The 27994-nt window shown below is 26.8% G+C and overlaps 1 protein-coding gene across 1 annotated transcript; it reads left to right on the top strand.

The window, feature by feature from the left end:
• The first annotated feature begins 250 nt into the window (after positions 1-250).
• Positions 251-27966, top strand: Hil (peptidase hillarin). The gene is made up of 12 exons (XM_011502742.1): positions 251-487; positions 2150-2256; positions 9917-10298; positions 11327-11588; positions 22037-22153; positions 22258-22430; positions 23125-23368; positions 24218-24666; positions 25428-25577; positions 25706-25895; positions 26541-26798; positions 27597-27966. The coding sequence occupies exons 3-12, from the start codon at positions 9958-9960 to the stop codon at positions 27900-27902; spliced, it is 2490 nt and encodes an 829-aa protein (XP_011501044.1). The 5' UTR covers positions 251-487; positions 2150-2256; positions 9917-9957; the 3' UTR covers positions 27903-27966.
• Positions 27967-27994: the final 28 nt, after the last annotated feature.

Below are 27994 nucleotides of genomic sequence, written 5' to 3' on the forward strand. Positions count from 1 at the left end.
ATACTCGTTAAATTAGCTACAGATTTTAGAGATGACGAGATAGTTGAAAGACTATATTAATGTTCGTATCTCCATATAAACCAATACGAATATTATGAAGGATCGTTGTGAAATTAGTGTTTGATTTGGAGGCATAGGCGTATACATAATTGGATATGCGAACACAGATGTTATTAAAGGTGCAAAGAAGAGACCGTGTACAAAGGCGCAATAATTTCTTGTCGACCAGGCAACAAAGATGCGAGAATCTCTGACATGAATCATGACCGTCACTTACTACTCACAGGGCTCGGAATCGGTGCGATGCTTTTACTTCCAACTCCTTCCACTCTTGCGGCTAAACTCTCTCTTTTTAGAGGCTCTTCCGTCTCCCTCCATTTCGCTTGTTGCGATCTACCTTTCGAGAGTCCGAGAGGCCGTATGCGTGTCAGACCCAGTCAGACCGTCGTGCAGGATCGGGTCCAACGAAGGTACAGCAGGTGTCGAGGTAACGCGCTCTGTCTCTTTTTCTCGATCGCATTTAATCTCTCTCTCTCTCTCTCTCCCCCCCTCTTTTTCCCTCATTATTTTTTCTATATAGACATGCATTCAGACTTTTCGTCTTTATATCTAGCATTATTTCTCTGTTTTTCGGGAATGCAACAGATAATCGATGGAATGCGCGTGATAAGAGCAATACACCGAGTGTGAGTTCAGATCCGTGTAATGTATGTTATAGTGTATGTGTGGTTCAATGTGCAGTGCCGTGAAAAGCTCAGGGGACTAGGCTTACTAGCAGGGCGGACGTCGCTTTTAAATTTCCCGCTTGGAAGGTTCATCTTTGGGGAAGTCGTAGCCCGCCTGGAAGGCAGGATTGACGCACATAACCATAAGAAGACGATGCGTGTATGGTTCCCCGATTTCAAATGGTAACAAATGGAAAATATAAGAACGAAAACCCGCACACCTTGGTCGACTTTTTCCGAGGTACGGGCTCGCGCGACTCCCTGACTTTGATCCGGTTCAATCGGCATTCGTCAAGTACGCCTCCAGTACTTTTTTCCAACACCTTATGGATGCCCACTGTTTCAAGAGGAGGAGAAGGAGAGACTTTGTATCGATTTGTGAATGGAGTTACCAGCCCGGCATCTTCACCTATTTTTAGTATTAGCCTCCTGCTTCCTTTTCCACAATCAATCGTTTTCTGTTACGATATTTTATTACTTATAATGATTGCTTATTTGCTTGATTTTTTTACTGGACGAATAACGGTTTCCATTTCACTTTGATCGAGTATTTCTACTTTTAAATAAACCACGCGAATACATTGGTAATTTGCATAACAAATTAGAATAATTAGTAGTCTCTCTTTCTCTTTTCGTTTTTCTTTTTTTTTCTTTTTTCTTTTTTATAGTCTAATAAAAACAAGCCTTGCTATCAATGTACTTTTCAAAAAAGGAATAGTTTTTCATAATTTTTAAAAATTTCTTAAATTGAAAAGATATAACTTTAGCTATGTTTTTAATTTTAATAGGGTAATTCATATTTTTATACTAGTTATTAATTTTCTATTCATACTTCAAAATTCATTAAGCAAAAATTAATAATCCATACTTATTAAAAATTTATTCATCAATTTTATAAAATTTCTTATATAATATGTGTATATATAATATATAATATAGATAACTAAAGCCAGTATAAACAAAATATATTTATTATTTTAAAACAAAACTTAAATAGTTATAGTCTCAATTAAAACATATTTTCAGTGACATTTTTGGAAAAAAGACTTCTTATAAAATATGAGTATACCAGATTATTTTTGAGTAATTATAAACCAAAAAACTATGTTGAACTTTAATAAATTCATGTAGAAGATTATTAAAAGTTAAACTATTAAGAATTTACTATTTCAATTTTAAAATTATAAGTTTATTTACAAATAATATTTTTAAAAAATGTAGAATTTTCAAAATAAAAATAACTTAATATTAAATTTACATTAAATTATTTCTTATATTTTTGCTTTCGCAGATGAAAGCGTAAAATATTATTTTTTTATTGTAACTGAATCGATAAATTTAAAGTAAATAAAAGTATCCGTGGTATTATGCATATTTTATTTTTGTTTTTTTTTCTCTTCAAAATAACTTTATTTTTGTTAAAGAAATCGTGTCAGAGGATATACTTCGCAGTAGAAGAGAAACAGACGAAGTAAAGGAAGAGGACTTTTTTGGTCGAGAGATCGAGAAGATTCAAGAGAAGGTTTATCGAGTGAGTCATGAGTTATATATCGTTTTTGGATTCGAGGTGATTAGACAAGTGTTTAAGTCCATGTTTTTTTTTACACTCTTTTAACACATGTGTGAGATTCCTGGAGAATTTTTATACTTTCTAATTATTTATAAAAATAAAAAATGAAATAGAAACATTTATTAGATACATGAGTATTTCTTTTCTTGTTATTAAAATTATATAAAGAATAAATATAATGACATTATTATTAAATTTGATATTTATTAATCAATATAATATTATAGATATTGGATTTTCTCCTATAATTTATAATTTTACAAGGTTTGATTATAAATAAAAGTAATAGTTAAAAATTTATATTCTTTTAAATGAAACGAATAGAAAATCAATTGCATGAATTTTTAGAGAACTATTATAATATTCTAACAATTTTTAAACAGTTTATGCTTTAATTACAGATGACATTATAAAAATTAAATCATGTTGACTGCTTAAAATTTATTGAAATTCTGACATCATTAACCGTTGTCTTAGCAATGTCATAGTCATTGAATAATTACCCACCAAAATCATAATTTTGATAAAGTTTTATGAAGTTCATATTTCTATTATTATACAAATAAATTATTTTAAAATATTTCTACAGAATATTAATATTAAATAATAATAATGAATTAATTAACAATATTACACTTATGTAATATTTAAGATGTAAAATTTACAATAGTATGAGTATTGTCATCTTAGTCAATAGTATTATTAATATGAAGCATAGTATTAAACTAATTTTTTAAATTATTTTAATTATTTTAGTAAATATATCTTGGTATATTACTAACTTATGAATTTACTGCTCAAACGGTTAATTCTATACACTTTAAACGAAGATGTAATGTAAAGAATGCTTATGCTGTATTACAGATTTTTATTACAGATTACAGATATGTAGGTAAAATCGGCAATGCTGTTTAAATATTTATAATCTCAGGCATAAAAATTTCTCCCTTCTCTCTCTTTCTTTTACTAAACTCGTTTCTTTATCTTTTTGCAAACAATCTCTACTTTATTTTATAGAAATGCTGAGATCCATCAAATAAATGTATATACTTTCCTTTTATATAGTTGTTATCAGTTTTTAAAGATTTTTTAAAATACCGTACTTATTTTGCAATAAGTAAAACTAAATAAATTAATAAATTTTTAATTGCACTATACGTTTTCTACTGGCATATACAAATAATAAAATTGTGTTTTAATACTTTTAAAATATCTATTAAAGAAACACATTAAAAAATAAAATGTTATAAACATTGAGTAAATAAATTATTTGTATTATTTTGAAATTACTGTAAGTCATGATCTAATGTAATGCTAAAAAGTCGTGCCATATTTATTTATTTATATTCTTTTATATTATATTTATTTATATTAATTTTATATTCTTTTAAGTAAAATGTTAATTTCTTCAATAATATATAAACTGTATTGAATAAAATGTTATACTTCATGATATAGTTAGATAAATTATATTTAGAAAAGAAATAAGGAAGTATTTTTATTTTTTAACGACAATTTGTATTTAATCTTATATATAAATCAATATGTATTTTTTAAATAAACATTAAAAAGATTACATTACTATAATATATATAATATATATATTATAGTAATATGGAATATGTATATAGGAATATGTATTTTCATTATTTTGCTAATAGTTCTTTTATAACAAATGAATTTATTACATTCTATGAAATTGCACGAAATAACTACATTAATTCAAATACTAAATAAATAAACTCATTAAATAAGTAAGTTTTTAAATAAATCCCGAAAAAAACTGATAATAATAAATTTTTTTTAAATATTTTTAAAAAATTTTAAATACCATAAAGTTTTACAGCAAAAATTTTTAAATGTATATAAAACATTGACACTTGTATTTTTTTACTATATTACTTATGTATTGTTATATTCTTATTAATATCTTTAAAAGTTTTGTGATTACCTTTTGTCCTTTGCAATTTCAGATTAAAGACTTGTATTCATATTTAATTACAACTTTATTGAATTTTTTATTTTTTTTTAAATATTAATATTCATAACAAATAACTTATAATCTTAAATTGCTTATTGATACATTATTTATAAAAAAATTATAATGGAAATTAATGGAGTTATAAAGACTAATAAATATATAAACATATTTAGTTTGTAATTATATAATAATTTCTTTGTATAATTGTAAATTTAGCATATTTTTATAAAATATGAGATAAATAATGTTAATTTAAACGAAATATTTAAAGGTAAGTCAGTAATTTTGAAAAAAAATTACAATATGAATAAAGAGAAAGCTATGAAAAAACTCATTAAAGTTCAAGAATCAACGATATAAAATGTGATGAGGTGCAAATTCGATAAAGTAAGGTGATGCTTCTTGTACTGAGTACGTATCTATTTACATTTTTACCTGTTCACATCCTGTATAGGTTATTTTTGTCTCACATTGTAAATAGCGTTTAATCTATAAGTTATATTTGAAGGTTCAGCATATTTTATGAAATATATAATAATTAATAAAAAAAATAGTATAACTGCACGCGTTTGTCTCTACATTTCTCAAATGTACCTTATAAATCAAAATTAATTTTATCGATCTATATTTAATACAAATTATATAAAAAAATCCATCCATAATATAATTGATGAATAATTGTTTTAAATGATTGCATAAAAACTTTTGCTAAGAAGCATACTATTTTTAAGATTGATAATTAAATAATAACAGTATTAAATTGAATAGAGAGTCACCTGTAAACTGTAGATAAATTAAAAATATATTTGAAAACTTTCAAGTTAAATATTTTCAAAACTTTTCGCAAAATTGTAATGTTAACACAGCACTTAAACTGGAAATTCAATTCTAATAGAGATCCGACAGTATACACAAAATAAAGACAAATTAAATTAAGTCTGGATTACATACGTTGATGGATATTCTCACAATGACTAATTAATCATTAATTAAAGATTCAGACTTAATCGGCTTCCTAAGCCGGCCATTCAATTAAGTGCGTGTTCGTATACTCGGTACTTACGTGTCGATGTATTCTGAATTTGGTCGCTACTAAGGCTCCCAACAGCCTCTGCCTTGACTATTTTACAGCGCATATTTAGCGAAAAATAAACTCGCGCGTAAATCCATTGCATATGGAAACGAAGAATCTCTTGTGAAAATCTTTCATACATATGCAGAATAATGCAAGCATTGCGCTTGTCTGATTTATATTAAAGAAAACAGACTATTTCTATTTTTGTGCCTTATATCTTATCCCATTTTGGTTTATGCATAAATATCTTCCTTCGTTCTGAGATGCATGTAAAAAAATTGTAGTGACACGATTTAGTTTTTTGAATCTATATATATTTTACCTTAAATACTTCTTTTACCTTTATGTATTTATAATTTGTTAAATAAAACATTATTACTTGCTCCAATTTATTCATAGTATTTTATAAACATTTATGCATTATTAAAAATTACATTGTGTATTAAAATCACAACTACTTTTTGTGTGAAAATAATATTTTTATTAGTTTTTAGTTAATATATATAAATATAAAGTAATAAATGTTTTAGATAGTTTTTTAACAAGTACTAAAGTATAACAATGTTTTATATATAATAAAGATATTTATAACAGAAAAATTAACGATATAAAAATTAACTAAACGTTATTGTAAAATTCTTAGTATAATATTCAATTAAGTATGTTCACAGGGTTTGACATTTTATATAATTAATATGTCTTGAGCTACTGATATAGTATTAATAGACTAAAAATAGACAATCTCAAAATAGCTAAGATGACAAATATTTAATGATTGAAATTAGTTCTATTTAATAATGTAAAAAATAACATTTGTACCTTGAATACTATTTCGTTTGTCGAGTAATTTTAATTTTTACGGTTCATCATTCGTTAAATGTTACAAATAAAAATTTTTATAATAGAGTAATATTTATTAACTAATAAAGTTTTTTATGAACGTTAATTAAAATATAATTTTTTTTATAATACCTTCTCTGTAATTTATTTATCATATTCAAATAATATTGCATTTAATTATATATTTAAATCAACATAGAAATTTTATAAAATATCTATAATATTGTATTTAATTCATTAAAAAATATAAATAAATGCACTGCTTAAATGTTACGAAATTGAATGTAAATAGAGGGAAAGTTTATAATTAAAAATGCATTTAATTTGATTTAATTTAAATTGTTTAAATTTCAATCGATAATGATTTTTAGAACGTTTTAATACAAGTGAAGTTGATTGTGTTGGTTTGAATTTCGTAACAATTATATAACTCTACTTAATTTTATTGATTTATAATTGATGAAATAACAAAAATTAAATATATTCAATTAGAATCTATTATGAATAAAACGAACTATCTATTGCAATTTTTTTTATGTAAATAATAAAAGATTTCTAATTTAGGAAAGATATCAGAGAATTAATAATGTAAAACTTATAGTACAACAATTTGTTGTTTATTTATTACTTACAGTTAAATCTATTATTTCAAATTGATTTGTGAAGGCTCCACCGATAAATTATACTATGTAACTTACTTATTTTATTGTACATTTATCGTCCAAACTATAGTAGGATTTAGTTCCATAATGGATTATAATTCAAATAAGATATTTAAAAAATAATTCAATCAAATTACAAAATGTGTTTTTGTCTTTAATCATGTCTTTAAAGAAATAGAATTCAAAAATTATATCAGTTTCAAATAAAATGTATTACCTAAATGTTTCTATTGACCACTGAAATATTTTAGACTAAATTCCGACTAAATTCGCTAGAAAGTTTAGTTTTTGTATCAATGATTTTCGGAGAATGATCGGAGGAATGTATACTGAAATCGATAATGAGCAATAAATAATGAAAATAGCAAGATTATATGAATCGCCTTGATCAGGTGGATGATAAAAGCATCATGATTATTCATTTTTAGATATATCGAACAGAAGAGCGGAAGAACAAGGGTGTGTCGAAAGAATGTAAACTTCGATTTAGGTGGGTGCGTTGTTGCTTGCGAACCGTAGACGCACACGTCGATAAGACCTCGTACTGCATAGTCTTGATCTGTGTTCTAATGTATTCGATTCCATGTAAGAATCGTTTTTGCGATCGTTCTTGTGTGTTGCTCCTACCAACGAGAAACAGAATATAAGCCAACTCATATATTTTAAATCCTGCTTTTAATATATATATATTTTATAACGCAATTATTTATTAAATTTTATATTTTATATTTTATAATTTGATTATTTGTAAGAATATTAAGTATATTAGGCTAAAATTTATTAATATTAAGTTAAAATGTAGTATATCGAGATACTAAATGGAGGACTTTAATAATAGTTACAATAACACAATAATAAGAAAAATAGTTATTCAATCTATTGCTGATTATTATAATAGATATTATATTATAATTAACTTATACTATATTACTATATTTTATATAATAGTATTTATTAAAAAATATGTCATTCGATTAACCAAATATATATTTTTGTTAAATATTTTGTTATTAAAAAATACTAATTTGATCTCTTGTTCAAAATAATAAATTATTAATTAAACAAAATATTGAAATTTTGAACAATTCCACAGCGACTTCACTTCTTGAGACCAATGGTGTAATATATATAATGTAATGCTTTCTGTACGGTAAATCGACTTAATAGAGAAAATTTTATAAGGCATTTCTTTTCATCAATGTCAATTTCATTTCTTTTATTATCTTAAGTATTGCAACAAATTTTGTACGCTCATGAAAATTAATATTTACTTTTATTAAATTGAAGCTCAAACTAAATATAAAAATTGATTAGCAAATCGAAGTGAACATAATAACTAGAGTATATAATTATGATATATAAAAAATTCATTTGTATCAAACATTTTATTTTTCTGTGTTAAATTCAAATTCAATTTTAAAATATACTCTTTTGTTGTTAATTATTCAAATTTCAATTCAATTATTTAATGAATTAAATTAAATAATATTCTAAAACAGTTTTATACATTACAATAGCGAAAGTTCTAATTAAATGATTATGCAATCATTGAACTACTTTTATTTTATCACGCGCATATACAGAACGGAGCTATTGTAAAATAAATTAAAATAGTAATCAATTACACAAATGGTATTTTTTTAATAATTATTATTAAACCTTACATATTTTATTCATATAATTATTCTTGAATTTTATAAATAAAAATTATTATAAATTCACTTTGATATCACATAATAAAAGAATAATATAAAGATTGAATACAATAATGAAATATTATATCAACGTATTTCAATAAACGACCAGAAACTATTGAAATTTTTATAGCAATTTATAAAGTAGCAAACATACTCCTAAACTTATAATTAATTAAGAGTTGAATAATGAAATCAACATTCAGTGTAATAGATAGGGAACCTACAATTATAACACATTGACTGTTTTATATTTTTATAATAATATCAAAAATGTTGGAATGTTTTAATAAATAAATATATTAAAAAATAAAAAACAATTATATAAGTATATAATTATTATTTATATAGGTGATTTACTAAGTTCATTGAAATAATCAATTGATGTAAGCAATCGTTACTCAATTAACAAAGTTAAAATCTATTTATCAGAATCTATTTATAATAAGTAATTTCACATTCATGTATTATTCTAACTTTGCTGTACGAAAAAATGTCAGATTTGCCGAATCACTTCAACGTAGACTTACAAAGAGGATGAAAGGGGCTACAATGAGGAATCAGTAACATATTTATCAAACGAGTACGTAAGCAGCTGAAAAAAAGTTCGGCAATTTTTCAGTTTCGGCAAATCGAAAAGGTTGCGCAAGAGGAAGAAAATAATATCTGAAGATTTGGTAAATCAAAGTTTGGTAAAAATTGATGTACATAAATATTCTGATTCTGAATGTATAAAAACTTGTAGACTATCGAATAGAATTCATTGACGTAATAACTCGAACAATAAAATAATAAAATATATCTTTTTCTTTATTTTATCAAATTATGTAAGCAATATAATACACTGTATGAAAATCAATGTTGATTGATTGTATTAAAAATTCTTTAATATCAAAAAAATTTTTCATTATATTTTCTTGATATTAAACATCGTTTGTTTTAGCAAAAGAGCTCGCACAGTATAAGTGCTAAATATTATAATTAATATAAAATTTATAAAATGATGCAATGATACTAAATTTCATCATATTAGTATAAATGATCTTTACAAATACTATTACTATTTTAATACGTAAAATTGAAATATTAGTGTTAATATACTTTACGCTGAAATACCACGATTAGAAATTTAATTTCAATATAAATAAAATAAATTAAGTTTATATCAACAATTTTTTTACCAATTTTTTTTTTTTTTTTTTTTTTAATATTCTCATTAGTAATAAGCAATTTTTTGTAGACTTAATTTTATAGAATTTGTAGACTTAAGCCTTGCTACCTTAAAAAAAAAAAAAAAATATATATATATATATATATATATAGATTATATATAAAGTTTTCAAATTAAGATATTAAAATATTTAAACAGCCATCAACTTGGAGTACAAATACTTGTGACAATCAAAAATCATGTATCGTCCGAATTTCTACGAGAGTTCCTGTTTGCGCTGTCAGCAAACTGTCTACCAGGTCGATCGAGTCGGCCCTCTCAAGGACTTCACGTTCTTCCACTCAGGATGTTTCAAGTGCGCGATATGCGGAACAAAGCTTACCCTAAAAACATACTATAATAATCAACATACGATCAATGATAAGGAGGTTTATTGCAGTAGCCACGTACCGAAGCCTGGACCAGGAACGCTAGATGGTTCTAGTGTTGGAATCAGGAGCGCACTCAACGTACCAAGAAGCGGATATGTCAATGAGCAAATTAGAGCAGGGGGGTCACCTCGACCTATATATTCACATTGGTGAGAAAGAACTGTCACATAAATTAATTTAATAAAAACTTAAATGTTAATTATTTACACTTTAATTCACATTTGTACAATTACAATTGAGGAATGTTTAAATATTTAATTAATTTAAAAGCTATATATATCATGTATTTTTGTATATGAAGTTTAGGATGGATATGGTAACTGCAAAAAATTATTATTAATTAGGATATTTGATATAAATATAAACTTGTTTAAAAAAATTTTGTTTAAGTTTTATCAATTTTATTTTTATAGAATATACTTGATTGTAGATCTATTTTTCTTAATATTATTTTAATTAATTAATTTTCACAAAGTTAATAATTTAAACGTAATTAAAGTCCCATATAAAAATAAAAATCCCATATCAAAATACCACTTCATATTTTGTACCTTGTTAAATTAAACTGTACTGACTTGTATCATTTACGCGTGTATGCATGAGCATGTACTCATATTCTCGCACATATACATTTTTTCCTTAAATTTTCTTTCACACATTTTTTCTGTTTCTTTATCTACTTCTTCACTCATAATTGTTTTCCTTAAAATCTTATGTTTACTCTAATGGAATAGCACTGATAATCTTATCCATTATTTATGCATTGCCAACATTATTTATTTAATTTATAATTTCAATATATGAATTCAATAATTATATTTAATAATGTTAATAATCATAGCATTAATAATATTTATATAATAAAAAATATAATTTATTAATACTAATTTTTCTAATTTAATATGAATATATACAATTTTCAATACATTAAAGCGTATTTGAAGTTTTTTCTTGGTATTTAATTGCTCTTATAAAAGATTTAAAATTAAATATCATACTATTTAAATGTCATAGGAAATATTTTATACTAACAATAAATAAAATATTATTCCAATATAATGTTAGTTGAATTATAATAATAAAAAAAAATCTATGTTGGCACTAATTAAAATAATTACCCGAAAAGTTGGAGAATTACGTATAATGTGACCTACAAGATATTGACGATTCTTTTTAGCTACGACAATGCGGATTCGTCGGGTCATGGGCGCCAATTAAATGGCCACGGAATAACATCTCCGGGAGGCGGCTCTCATCGAGATGGTCACGGCCCCGGAGCCGGCATCTCTTCGCCCTGTAACCACAACTTTAACACTGAGGGGTGGTATCAGTATGGGCGTTTTGACGCTAGTGCACTTCACATTGCCCATGCCCTTAAGCAAACTGAGCTACAAAAGGGATACAGCAAGGCACGTGAAAAGCCCATTGACTTTTATTTGGTAAGTAATGTCAACGTGTATCTCTCTCTCCTTTTTACAAGCTAAATGAGCCTGGCTGAATTCCCATTACGAATTTGGACTTGAACTTGGGCTTGGCTCTATATTTCAATACTTAAATACTATATTCCACAACAGCGCAGCCTTAAAAAATACTATTTAGCTAATTAAATTTTAATTCATAGAAATTTATTGTTCGTATATGCAAAGAAATAAAAATCATTATGTAAATACGCTTATTCAATGTTAATTTTTAACCTATTTATGAAATAATTTTATTTTAAGTTTTAAAAGACCTAATGTAATCTAATGTATTGCTACATAGTGCTTGATTTGCACATAAAAATTACATACGATAGAATTGTAAGATTTATTTGATTTGAAATCATGAATTTATTGGAAAGTACGGAATTCCAGAGAAATAAGCTGACGAGATGAAAGTGATTTCATCTCTGTATATGTATTGCTTATTCATGATTCAAGTATATTAATAATTCTATAATTATTTATAAATTTGATGAATTTACATCGAATATTTAAGAATTTATTTATTTACATTAATAAATTGAAATATTGTATTTGAAGCATTCTTTTTCATTAATTTACATATACAGACATATATTTAATTAATGATTAAAGACGTTATTGATATTAAAGAAGAATTATTGATTAAAGAAGATTAATTGATATTATTGACTTTCAATTTATTAAAGTTAGTCTGAAAAAATTCGATTATAATCTTGTGATTATCTTTCGATAAATATGAATAACTCCGTTAAATAAAACGCTTTCGTTATGTGTTATAAACTACAAATTTTATCCACAAATCTTTCAAAACTTTTTAGTATATGGTATATATTAAAAGTTTAGATGCATTATAACCGAGGCAATTAGAATTCCATTTTCTAAAGTGAGTGCATAAACATCTAGATGTCTACTTCGATTCGAACCAAAAAGAGAAATTCCGAGCACACCTGGGGCATACTCAAACTAGTGCACTGGGTTCAGAAAAACTTCTAGTTAATGAGAGAATATTTTATTTCATTCTTGTGTACTTACTCACCGCTACTGTGGAAGTTACCTCTTTCGCTCTTTTCAACTTAATCTTTTCGATTTCGATATCTCTTTGACTTTCAACTTTCCTTTTATTGAGGTGATTACAATTGTTTGAATTGGAAAAGCTATGTTTCAATTCATGAATAAAAAGAAAAACTCATTTTTCTGTTACAGGTTACGAAAATATTTTGAAGTTAATACTAAATTTGAGTTAGAATTACTAAAATTTAAGGTTAAGATTTACAATAGATCTGTAATGCAATTAAATAAAAATAAATATTTGCAAAAATTTTTGAACTACTAGCAAAGTCTAATTGTATTTAGCAATTCCACAATCTAATATTGCAGCTTCAGAAATTTATATATACTTTAGAGATATACGATTGTAGTATCATTATTTTATAACAATAACTTCTGACAAATTGTAGATTAGCAACATTTTTTTGAAATTTCCAATAATATTAACTACAAGCTTGAGTATCAGAGTATGAAAAACGTAATGTACATACTTTAAGACTAAAATAAAAAATAACATGATAATAAGCTCATTTAATAATTATCAAAATACAGATAAATATTTTTATTGAATAAGCTGTGATTGAAGAAGTCAAGCGTCAACGTAGTATTAAATGGAACATGTATTCAAAACAATTCTGTTTGGACAATATAATGTTCCGGAGATCCACGTCTGTTTTGTATTATTTTTAGGTCATTTGATAGTTTGTAGCTTATGCTCTTTTTTTAATCCGTACGTCTATATATGCAGATTTCAAGTGATAGGCAGAGTAAAAAAAATTTAGGCAATCGAATACGAGCCACTGATACACTTATAACCCCTTTTCATTTCGATTAGTAACACATTTGTCTCTTTTATTGTTAATTTTGATCCTGCGATATTGCCTAGGTGTAAGCATTAGTTTCGATAACTGAAAATCATAAAATTGAAGTACATTATACTGAGTTGGCTAACATTCTCTATATTAGTATATTATTATATAACCATGCTGATTTTTATAATTGTATTTTTTTATTAAATATTCATTACAGTATAAAGTAATATTTATTCAACTAATTACTAGAACTATCGATATTAAGATGAATATAAAAATTATGTATGAGTAATAAAAAAATTTTTGAATAAAATATTTCTCAAAAAATATTGAGAATTTTAAAAAATGGTTATCTTTGTTTCAATTGTTCATCAGACAAAATATAAATTTATAAAGAATCTTGACACAGTTTCCGTCTTAATGAATATATATTTATTTAACCACAGTGTTAGAAGATTTAAATACCTAATGTTTACTTGGTAATTTAATATATATATATATATATATATATATATATATATAATCACGAGACGATTATATAAAAAGTTGTAAAATTTTAATAAATAATTAATGGAAATCTGATCAGTAGTATCTATTATAAAAATTAAAAATTTCAGGAAAAATTATTTTATATGTGATATACATGATACATAACATTTCAATGAATTATATGCAATTCAGACATCTTCACTACATTATTACATCATTTAATACTGATCATTTAATACTAATTATGTAAAGCTATAATTTAAAAATCTTATCGTTTTTTCGAAAATTTCATTTAATAGTGTGTAATATTATACCACATTTTTTAAACTATTTAATATTAATTAAATTCATTTAATTATTATTAATAAAAGTATGTTAAATTTAACATATAAATATCATAAAAAAGTCTTCGCTAAATAATTGATTTCTACATAGTTTAAAAGAGTACTTTTTCAATTTAATGACTTATAATTAAATTTTTATACTCCAATAAGTTTCATTTAAAAAATCATGCAATATTTTAATTTCATAGCAATCTTAATAAAAAATATTATTCTAATTAATCATGTCATAGTTAATTTTAATACTTTAAATAATTTTAAGTCTTTAAGTCACACGACAAACAGGTGATAAATTCACACTTACATTAGCTTCTTCGTATATAAATTCTTTTTAAACAAAATATTTTCTTCATTTTGTTATAGATATAATCAATAACTTTCGTTTCTACTATCTTTCTTCCTTTTCATTTGTCATACAAATAATCATTCTTTATTTTGTTCATACTTTTCGCCCGGTATTTTACTTGACAAATTGACAATTCGTAGATTTTATTCCTCTTTGCTCATATATATGTACGCTCAATGTATTATTAGGTCGAATAAGAAAAGCCTTCAACCGTGCATTTACTTGCGGTGATATGGTAGTGCTTCGTCGCTCGTTATGCCCCAATTATTACTCTGTGTTCGGAAAAAAAGAAAGAATGATCAAGAAAAAGAAATAGGTAGGCAGGACATGTATCACAGTTCGATTATGTAAAGAAATATCTGTTTACAAGTTTAGTTAAATTTTACTTGGCTTAACTTTGTTCGAATAGTAAATATTGGAACATAAAATCCTTGATTTATCTAGTCCTTTTAGTTTTCTATATAATAAGTTTTATAATAATAATATACACATGGATTACTTGAAAAACATTTTTAGTAAGATAATTAAATAATTTATAAATATCTTTATAAATGAGCATCAGTGTAAACAATATCAGTAATTTCTGATGCCCTTAATTATACTTACATTTTAAATTACCTTCAAAGTTTTACTTGGGTAAAATAAAGTAATATTATTATAAAAAGTTTTATCTATTTAAACAAAGTTGTAACTATTCAATAGTAAATAATTACAATGAAAAATGAACAGATCTTAACAGAATATCTATTATGTTAAGTAAATTTTAAGTATATAATTACTTATAAAGGAAAAATATAATTTATTTAGTTAAGTTGATAGGTATATTTATTTATTATTTAATATTATTTTTCTGAATAACTTTAATTTGATTCATCGTTAAAGATAAATTTAACTTCATGTAATATCTATTTTATGATTTTTTAATGAAATTTTTCAAACTTATAATTAATTTATTTAATAGGTTTGATTATAAAAAATTGGAGTGTTTTCTATTAATGAACACGTGTTATTGTTGATTATACTAATTACATCATAATTAGAATTTACAGATCGTAATGTAAAAAATCATGATATTATATTTTTTATCATTTTACAAATTAATGAATAAGTAAAATTTATTTATAACATTTTAAAAATAAAATAAATATAAAATATAAAATTTCATTTATTTACACTAAACATTTAATAAATTTACATTTTTGGATGATTAAAATTATGATAGTATAAATAAGACACACAGTTTTCTTTTATAAAGAAAACTAGACTTAGAAAATATTTAAATTAATAGCATTAAAATAATATCTTTATTATACATAAAAAAAATTATGAATAATAATAACGAAGAAATTATAAAATAATGTATAGCCTTAATTAAGCGTTTACTTAATTATTATTTTTTACTCACTCAAAGAATTTTATAATATTTGGAAAATAATTTATTTTATACATTAATATATAGAATTATACATTTAAAAATAAACTGATTGAACTTTTTCAAAGAAACGCATAATAATAAAATATGTATGTAAGCCGAAGATATGATTTTATAATTTGTTACCAATTATGATAACAAAAAAAACCTAAAAGTAAATAATTTTGTTGGTCCAGTTTTTCTTATTTGTTGTTGTAAAAATATTTTTGGAATCATATATGCATTAATATTTTCAATATTTAGTTCCTTTGAAGGAGTTTAATAAACATTTTGTAATTTGTATTTTGTAATCGGCAATAAATATTTGAAATTTAGTAATAAATGATAAATTCATTTAGCTGATTTTATTAATGTAACTTAGAATTAAGCACATGGTAATTCATAAAATAGATATTAACAAATTTCGTTAATAAAATTATTAATAAACATCTTTTAAATCACTCAAATTTACTAATTTTGAAATATTTACGTTAATGTTAATTTAATTATAAATAAATATAAATATAAATAATTATTTCATTAAATAGTTGCTAATTGATTAACAACTATTAACCATTAACTTTTAATAGGAGGTACATTAATTAGTATAGTAATTAACGTTTTCGTCTTAAATGGACGTGTTAACTTTTTTCATTAAAAATCTCAAAAGAAATTTATATTTCAAAAATAGAAGTTTTGTAATTAGCTTTTTATTTATTTTTTTTTTACAATGAGGACACATTGATTTTTAAACCAGACAATAGGTGGTGCATACATATCAATGTTTGAATTATTTGGGACTTAATAAACTCTATAAATTATCACGGGTTCCAATCTCGATAAATAAATTGTGTTCGGAATTCCAGTCACCCGGAGGTCGAGAGACCAAGATGATTGGATTAGACTATACCCACCATTTTACTGGTGGCAAAGTGTGAATAAATGAGAGGGTAATGCTTCAATTCAGTAATCAACACAATTGGTTTTCGTGGTATTCATTAAGTTTTGAATTATAAATACATAAATATGATTCTACGTTGATAGTAGGAATCATTACGACCGTACCGCTCCTTGTTGGTATTTTGCGTGGAATTAGCGTGCGCTGGAAGTCGAGTGGTGGAGAATGTAATCTGCAGAGGTCCTCTTGTTGTAGTGCGCTTGGTGAAATTGCTACTCTGAGAAGCGCAAGGGCGTAAATCCTTGACACTCCTTGTATCGAGCCACGTATGATGCTTTAGGTACGAGTCTCCTCTTGATGATAACATATTGAATTAATACCTGAGCCGGCCCTTGCAGGAGGAAGTTGCAGATGGGTCTTGGAGGAGGCGCATGCAGAAGGCGCAGCGTCTCGTCCGAAGGTCAGTATGGAAAGACTGTAGTCTTGCAGGAGGTGCATGCAGAAGACGCAGAGCCTCTTCTGTAGAATGTGAGGCACTTGTAGTATAGTGTGGTTTCTCTTAGTTGACTCAAGCAAGAATCCCTTTGTAGCTGGTATCCCTTCATACACCTTCAGCCGTTAGCGGGAGCTTTGCGATCGTATAGTACCTATCGCGGCTGGTGCATTCGCACCATTAGTGCCTTATTAGGCAGACTAGTACGTGCTTTCAATATTTGGTTTCTCATTCGATTAAATTCACAGAAATTCATTGTATTACCTATTTCTGTTATGAGTGCGTTGATGGTGCGCTTCTTATTTAATATTCACTCTTATAGTGCAATCAGTACTCCTGACTGCTTGAACAATGGCGCACTTAAATAGTTGTTAAATGTATTGGCTTCACTGTTGGCTTACTAGCTTATTGTTGCAGACTCTAGAAAAATTATGTGCGTATATATTGTAAAACTGACTGACTGGTATAAGACGGAGTTCAGTTACTGTGTAGTGTAATAACTGAGAACTGATTGATTGAGAAACTTACAGTAAGCTTACAAGCCTGTTGAATTCTCGCAAGAAACTGAAGGCTTAGTCGTTCCGTGGCGACTCTGTTGTGATGTATCGACTATTCTATGGCGGTCCTACTAAGGCAAACCTTGATTCATGCCATGGCGTCTTCACTGAGAGAATTTCACTAAGAGAGAGAGAGAGAAAGAGAGAGAACTTGTCGCGTGCGTCCGTTAAATAAGAGCACGGAAGATTACTTAGCTGGCAACAATGCATAGATGTTGCCATGCCGAAAGTCTTGCATGACGTCAGAGTTCAAGCTCTAGAACGTTCGAGAATTGTAGGGAAGCAAGCTTTAGACGGTTGGAGAATTCTACCATAGTTGCTATGTGATGATTAAATAAACATTATAGGACGTTCGCAAGCAAAGGCTTTAAAATCATCGAGAAATTTCGGAGTCAATGTTTACGATATTGCGAGCTATAACGATTACAAATTTAGGAAAATTTAATTTCTTGTAAAATGCTCCAATCCTGAACCAATTGGATTAAATAACATTTTAATGTTTTCTTCGATTTAAGAAATTCCTTTGTACATCCATTATTTATTTTTATAAAGCTTATACTTACAAATAATGATTAATGATTGCAAAAATAAAAAATTATTTAGATATATAGTTAAAATGAATGTTTTCAACTTTTATTCAAACAAAGTTTAAATTTTAATTGTATTATAAATAGTATATAACTACTTTGAAAACAATGTTATTAAGTTAATTCTTTGTTAACGATCTTATAATGTGATCCAATTTTAAAAACATTACCTAAAATTTTAATTTATTCTCAATAAGGACCACTTCAGGCAATTTCCCTAATAAAACGAGAGATAATTTAACATATATTGTTTTTTATCCAGCAATATTTTCAAAATGAAATAAGTAATTCCAATAAAACAAGGGAGAATAACCTTTTCATAATCTAATGATACGTAAACACTAATGTATGTATTTATAATTAAAAAACTTTATTATTTATATAGCAAATAAAAAATATGTAGTTGAAATTATTGAGATTTTCTAAGAATCTAAATGATAAATTTTGTATACTTGCTATAGCATACTTGTTTTAATAAATTACATATTTAACGTAAAGAATAAAATGTAAATTTTTAATTAATTTTCTTCAACAAAATAAAGATATTGTTATAATTTATAAAATATTATTCATTTCAACATAATCGTTTATAAGGCTATAGCTTCACAATATCTGGAAGAAATGGAATTATGAACTTTTTGGTTTTGAACAATTAAATGCTGACAATATATTTCTTATTTATTTTAATGGATATTTATATTTGTAATCACATTTTTTTACTTTTTGTGGCAAAACACAGTTCTATATTTACATTTCGAAGTAAATATGTTACACGTCTTGCTGGCGATTATCTCCCGTATTGGTAAACAAATTATTGCACATTTGCGCAATGTTTAATGTATGTATATAATATGTGCATAAGGAATATTAGAGCTAATTGTATGGAACAAATAGAGTAATAAAATAGTTATTAAAAAATGTAACTTAAAACATATATTCTAAACCCTGTCATCAATCCAATGCCCTAATTATTAAAATAGCGTACATTGGCTGTACTTTCACAATAAGTATCTCGGTAAATAATTAATAAATAGGAATTTCAAAATCAACTTATTGATCATGTAATCGAAGCAGATCTCCAACTATGCAATATGTTTACTTACGAATGAGGAAGCATAATATCTTGCTCGTCAAATTGAACATATTGAAGAATAATAATTATGAAGTGATATTGATAAGAAATGCACCGCAAAGATAAATGTTCCATGCAATCAACGCACCAATTCTTTCCACTCATCAGTTCTACAGTACCGGTAAAAGACAGACGCATTCGTATTTTCGCGCATAGCTGCGGGATCGCTTCCGTTTTGCGGTTCGTGCACACCAACTATACCTCATCAAATTAAATAGAATATTATTCATATGCTTTCACAAAAAATAGAGGAGCGGTGATAAATAGGAGCAGGGGGAAGATGATGGAGAAGAATGCACACACGTGTGAATGCATATTCTATCCTTTTTGAAAGAGCGAATGAGTACAATAGACGAGTGGCTTCGAGCGCTTTCCAAAAAATCATAGTTCTTTCAATACATTGCAGTTAAGCTACCGATAAATGAAGACAGTTTTTCTGTTCGTTTTCTTCAATTACGTAAACGATGAAATCTATAATTAAGACAAGCATTAGCTAGAAAATGCTTTAATCCTGATGTCTTTATTTTTTGATTTTCTGTTAATGGTATTTACATTTTCTTGACACTTGGAGAATAAATTGTTTTGTTTTTAATTTTAAGTATCATTGATTTGAGGAATTTAAACGGATTTTCGATAATTATTTGTAAAGCAATTTTTATATGTAACATCTTATTCTAATGAAAAAGTTAAAGAAACAATTAAAGAAAATGCAGATAAATTGAAAATTCATAAATAAGCGCGTGCAGAAATATTCATTTATATAGTCGATATTTTGATGTAATATAGTGAAATATGCTCTAAAAATAATATGTTTTTGATATTTATATAATAGAGAAATAGGAAAGCAATTCCAAGCTGCACTAATTATTCTATTTTTTACTATTCTAACTACAATTTCGCTGATTTTATATAAAATTGGTGAAATATATAATAAAGATAATTATATATGATTTGCCTAGTTTATTTAATAATATATATTAATATATTTTATATATCATTTATTAATAGTTTTATATGTTAATTTTATTTGTAATATGTAATTAATAATTAAATAAATTATATTTTTATAATATATTGTTATGTATATTGTATATTGTTATGTATCAAATTACCTTAAAAGAACAAATTTAAACGGAATTAATTTTATCTTATAAATACAAAACACAATAATTTTTTCGGTTAATTTTATTAAAAATATTATGTTTTAATTATATTTAATAGTTAAATTAAATAATTGAAATTCAATATAAAAACTACTCAATTATTCACAATTATTTTCAATTATTTACATTTTTACTTGCAATAAGATAACAAAAAGAATTTATAAATGTTCAACTGAAAATACATAAAATAATATAATGAAATATTTTTTACTAAGATTGATAAAAATATTGAATTGAAAAATTTAGTGATAATAAATTATTTTATAATATTTCACAACTATAGCTAAGCCGTATGTAAGTTAATAAATTTATATATTATAAATTTAGGTCAATAACATATAAATTGCTTATTTTTCATCTTACCTCCAAGATTAAAACCTTTATATAAAACTTATTTATGCATTAAGTTGCCATAAAATATTAATATTTTAATGATTCTAATTTTCATATTGTTGTTTTATTAAAGAGATTCTTAGAATTATGATCATCTAATACTTTATGACGGGCTGTAACGAGTTCCTCAAAACTATTGCAATTGAACTCGTGGAATCTCCATAAATAACATAGATCACATGTTTGCACAAAATGTATTATTTCATGGAGTACATAATAAATTTAAATGATTGGTGACTGCACATGTAAAACGTTCACTTATAAGCAAGAAAATATCGTATGGAGGATTTGATTTGAAGGCCTTATGAGTCTATTATGTTGGCAACATTGGTTTTTAATTTTAAATCTAATAAAGTAACCAAAAAATTTGCTAATATTTTGAGAATCAAATACTTGTAATATAGTATTTTATACAATGAAGAAATTATTTATCTATATCATAATCTTTTATATATATATATATATATATATATATATATATACAAAATTATTGAAAATGCTAGTATAAGACGTTGATAAGTAAATCAACCTTAGATTTGCGTAAAATATACAATCTTATTGAAATTTGTGTAACAGGAATTGTTAGTTTAAATTTTCAAAGAATTTATATTAAATTTTGATTAAATGCATTTAATATCATGATTAACAATTCCAAACATTTATAAGACAGTAAGGCTCGCCAAACAAGTAAATGTTCAAAACTTTCAATATCTATCCAAAACAAAATACAAAATCTGTATTATCCATGGTTCCAGGATAGAGATGAACAGACACGGTTGGAAATGAAACACCGCAAAGAGGAGGACGACCTGTACCGTAAGTTCGCCCATCATCGAGAGGAGGAGGATCGTCGAATACGCGAGGAATTTCGGGTAATTATACAGAGTGACTTCTTTATGGAATTCTATGTCTTTCTCTCTCTCTCTCTCTCTTTCTCTCTTTCTCTTTCTCTCATGGTTTTCTATATTATTACAAGGATGAGTGGGAAAAGGAATTGGAACAATTGTCGGAAAAGTGGGAGCGTGAGCGCGGCAACAAGATTCGCACTCAGCAGTTCCAGCAGGAGAAGGAGGATCTCGAGAAGAATATGACGCTGCGTAGGGATAAAAAGAAAGAGAGCCTTACTCGCAAGATGCTTGAGCACGAGAGGTGGGTCTCTTCCTGAGTCTCTTCCATGACTAATATCATTACATCATTTTCTACAGTTAACTATTGTAGACAATATGTAAAGAAAAAAAACAACTGCGGAGATCTCCAGGAATCTCAGCTGATGCGAAATTTTATGAATGTAGTATAAGATCGAACTCATATGAGCAGAAGCGTAGCATTCAGTTAATCCAAAATTATTATTAATAACTTCACATATATTACATTGAAAAATTCAAGTAAAAATTTTCATATTTAGTAAATATTTTGCTTTTTGCATTTTCAACGGAGATTTGTTGCAACTAATTAAAATTTAACTACTTAAAATAGAATATTACATTGAATAATTATAATTGAAATTCCATTATATACTATGTATACGTATTTCTATAAATATTTACGTTGATTATTAAATATGGGCGCCTAAAGCTATAAATCTATACATAATTTATATTATACAAATATAAATTGAAGATTATTTACTTTAACATCAATTTTTGAATAACAATAAATTAATCAATTAAAATCAAATAAGAGTATAAAATAATGAATTATTAATTTATTAAAATAATTCTTTCTTGTAAGTATTTATAAACTTTTATGAAAATCTAATGACATTGAATAATTTATTTGAGATATGAAATTAAAAGTTGAACGATAAATCAAATTCATAAATTGTAAACGAAAATATACGCAGAGCAGCGACGGCTGCACTAGTAGAAAAGCAGAGCTCGGAGATGTTGGAGCTCATAAATGAGGCGCGTAGTGAGTACATGCAACAGGAGAGCCTCTATCTAGATGAAGGTATCGACTACATCCAGGGCGCCCCACCGAGTCCATATCCATGGAGAGCGCCAGCGCCACATCCGCCTGCTCTCGCCAAGTATCAATTATACAACGATCCCTTGGAATTTGCCGACATCGACCAGATCGCCATCTCTGTGAGTCCGACTCTGTAACACCACATTGTCACAACTGCGTGTCATATTACGAGTTTGTGCAATATATTTTTTAACTTTCTTTTAGAATGACTTCAATAATAATTTAATATAATGCCAAAATTAAAATGGCATTTCAGTGAAAAATCACTCCTACATTGTGAAATTATTTAAATAATTACATCCTTGATAAATACATACGTATACAAGTATACGGCATAAGTAAAATATAGTTATGTTAGATAAATTTTACATTTTTATTTATTTTATGAACTGCAATTTAATTAAAAAATTTCTATAATAGATAATACAATAATTTTATTGTTGTATTCGATTTATTACTTTTTCGACAATGTTTGTCAGTATTCTTATGTTCAAGTTGACGAGCGATTGAAAATTATTTTCAATATAATATGAACACTAATTGTCTCAGAAAGAATTTAAATTATTTTATATTTTTCAGTAGTAAGTTTAAAAAAGTTCAGACTACATGTTGCTTACAGTGTTGAATTAAGGTTATATTATTATATACTTTCAATGGTGTTGATTATGGTTCTTAATAACATTTTGTAACAAAAGTTTAATTACTAAATTATCGATACGTAAGCTTTAAGAAAAATGAATGTCATATTTAGTAATATGAGGCATTTTTGTATATTGCTATCTTGAAGAACGAACAAGATCGTGAGTAGTTCCATATCACAATATTTTTTAGAGCTTATGCCTGAAACTTCTCTTATGATAAACGCTATCGCGTCCTTTGACAGAGCGTGTTAATGTCTAGCCTGGTCGTCTTGTTAGTGAATCGATGCGAAGTTCTTGATGCTTGGATTTAACGGAGCGAGTCCTTAGGTCGCGCAAGAGGACCAAAAAACCTTCACGGATCTGGTGCGACAACTGGTGAGCAAGTGCGGCTCGGATATTGAGAAAGCGCGCACAATTTTCCGTTGGATAACGGTGAAGAATCTCAACACGATGCAGTTCGATGAAAATCTGAGGGGCGACACGCCTATGGGCCTCTTGCGTGGTATCAAACACGGTACCGAGTCCTACCATGTACTTTTTAAGCGGCTGTGCAGCTACGCAGGGCTTCACTGCGTTGTCATCAAGGGCTACAGCAAGTCTGCGGGATACCAACCTGGGGTACGCTTCGAGGATAATCGTTTTCGCAACAGTTGGAACGCCGTTTATGTCGCTGGTTCCTGGAGATTCGTACAGTGTAACTGGGGAGCGAGGCATCTCGTTAATGCTAAAGAGATGCCACATCTCGGTCAACCCAAGGAGAAGAGCGACAGTCTCAGGTTGGTTTCCCTAACCGTTAAATTAGTTTTTTCATTTGTGGATGCGAGCTCATTCACATGATCTTTATATGCATAAATTTTATCCATCCATATATCTAGACTACATGTAAATATTAAAAAATTTTATATATAACTTAAACAAAAAATATTGTAAATCGTGTGACATTAAAATTCAATTTTTATTTAATCTCAATTCTAATGCAAATTCCGATTATTAATACACTATACTGCCAATAAATAACAATAATTAAGAAAATATTATTTTCAATTACCTTATTGGCTAATTGTATAGCCAATACTTAATTGTAGGATTTTAATTTAACAAAATATAATTTCAAAATTTACACAATAAACAAAACTTCTTGTTTTCTAAAATCATTAATAAACATTTGTTTTTATTGACTCATCGATACAAGAATCAGATTCACCTTATTCTATGTTCATTTCTTATATAATTCATGTTCATATTGTAATTTTTTTTTTTTTCAAATTATTTGTCAATCTTTGCATCTGTCATCTAGTTAACCCAAACGGAAAACCTATAAGTGCCCCTTTATATGATAAAAAATTCTTCACTATATAGTATCTTATATTATAATCTTTATATAATCTTTTATACACTTAATATAATTTGTTTAATGTTTAATTCATGTATGAATAAGTATATTACTATATAAAGTTATATCAATAATTAAATTAGTAATGCTTATGCTTATAATGTAATTTTATGATTGCGCCTACAAGTGTTTTTCTTTTTTTAGATACGAATATGACGATCACTACTTCCTAACAGACCCTCGTGAATTCATATACGAGTTTTTTCCACTACAAGAGGAGTGGCAACTTCTAAAGCAGCCAATTTCGCTTAAAGATTTTGAAGAATTGCCTTTTGTTCGTTCATTGTTCTTTAGGTAGGATATGCTTATTTAATCTTGTGTAATATATCAATCGATGGTCTTATTAATTTTTACGTATATCGTATATCACCTTCTCTTATCGAAAACAAACAAAATATACGGTCATGTTCGCACACATTCAGATATGGTCTGTACTTTCCTGACACAAATACTAATGCCGTTATGTATACTGATGCGACTGGGGCCGCGACGGTAAGGATAGCGATGCCGGCAAATATGCAATCCTCTCTAATTTTCCATTATAATCTCAAGTTTTACGACAGTGATGGCGACAATTACGATGGCGTCTCCTTAAAGAGATTTGTTATGCAAGTAAGTTATACAAAATAAATGATGTAGATATACTTTGTATTTATAGAAACTTATTTTCCTTTTAAATTTTAATTTTCTTACTTACCACTGGTAGTTATGAAATTTTAACTAGTCACAGTTTCAAATTATGGCTAATTTATAATACTTTATATAATTTATACTTTTATCGATATTTTCATATTGGCTTTTAGTTACTTTTATAAATTTTGTGCCTCAATTTCGATCGTATGGTAAAGTCGCATTTTTTAAACACGTCATAAGTATAGTTTTTAATTCTTAATTATGTTATTATTAAATAATATTATTATTATAAGACGCATGTAGATAAAAAGAAATTTAAAAAGTTTTTAAACTCTGCTTCTTCCATTGCCGTACCGATTCAAATTATGAATGTTCTTTAAAAGATATTAGAAACATCTATAACATCAATTAATCCGGGTATCTTACTTATGAAATTCATCCGTGAACATTGAGGTAGTCGTTAGATATCGCCAAAGTATCCGATTAAGATCGAAAATGATTTAAATTAGTGCAAAAATATTAAAATTATTCTTTCGGGAATGAATCCGTAGGACATTAGATTATTAAAGTACACCTGATTATGAAGAGATTACGTCGAGTACTCTAACCTTTATTTTGTTCTAGTCGGTGGTGGGTAACTTAGTGGCTTTCCGAGTTCACGCCCCGTGTTCGGGCGCCTTTCTGCTAGATGTATTCGCCAATGCAGTAACTCCGAAAGAGTACCTCACAGGTGAACCCATGAAGTTCAAGAGTGTGTGCAAGTTCAAGATATCGTGTGACGAGCTGCAGACTGTGATGGTTCCATTGCCGGATTGCGCGAGCGGCGAATGGGGTCCGACCAAAGCCACAAGACTCTTCGGCCTCGTACCGATCACGCATCAGGTAAAGCGATGCCCCGGATGTCGCTGCTACTGCGCTCGAGTGGCTATTGAATTGAGCTTCTAGAATAGCTTCTTTCTTTTTTGAATAATGTGCCCACGATCTATTTTGTGATGATTTATAACAGGAATCATTAAAAGGGCTAAAATTTAACTGTCAAATTTGAATTATATAATTGCATATATAATTAAAATACTTTATAATAAAAATAACATTTTTATTATATTTTTATTATAAAATATATCACAAGCTGCAAAATAATTATTGCAATAAACTTTTATGATACATTTGTACATTTTTAAATACAATATTTGATTACATTTCGTTTGGTTCAGGATATAAATACATACTTGTAAATTATATCTTAAAAGAAAAAAAAATTAAACTGAAAAGAAAATATTAAAAATAATTTGTTATTAATAGAGATAAAAGTTAAAAAATTATTAAAATTTATGATAACTGTAAAATATCTTCAATTACGCAGTCGTTGTATGCTTTGTGCAAACGTTCAATAAAATAATAAATGATCTATAAAACAATTACTGCAAATGGTTAGTTAGTTTGTAGAACTTAAACACTGTTCAATCAAAGTTGGCTTTTTAAAATTATTTGTTAATTGATCTCCGTTCAGATTCGTATGTCTAAGCCGACATTTAGTGCTATTTACATTGTTTGTAAATTCTTAATGTCTTGGCTTGTTCAAACAATGGAAGAATCGTAAAAATAAATTAATTCAAAATAAAGACCAGTAGTGTCTTAAATATATAGAATTTGCAATAAAAGTTTCTGGTATGTTTGTAGGAGGCCCTGGTGTTCGCAAGTCGCGAGCTTGAAATTCAGTTTCGAATGTCTCGTTCGCTGACGGACTTCATGGCTACGCTACATAAGAACGGTATCGAGGAGAAACGTCTATCCAAATACGTGAGTCATATGGTCACGGACGACGATGTCATTACATTCACAATAAATTTCCCCGAAGAGGGTCAATACGGTCTCGATATTTACACACGCGAGTCCACCACACCCACACATCATACTTCCTCCGGGGAAACCCATCTTCTTACGCACTGTTGCAAATATCTCATTAATTCCAGTAAACGAAATTGAAGGCTAACAATTTACGTTAAAAAATCTCGTGAATTTTATTCTTTAATTAATTTATATACAGAATACAACATGCTATTATTAAGTTTTTCAGA

The sequence above is a fragment of the Ceratosolen solmsi genome, unplaced genomic scaffold (genome assembly GCF_000503995.2).
Source record: "Ceratosolen solmsi marchali unplaced genomic scaffold, CerSol_1.0 scaffold15, whole genome shotgun sequence".
In the NCBI taxonomy this organism is placed as follows: domain Eukaryota; kingdom Metazoa; phylum Arthropoda; class Insecta; order Hymenoptera; family Agaonidae; genus Ceratosolen; species Ceratosolen solmsi.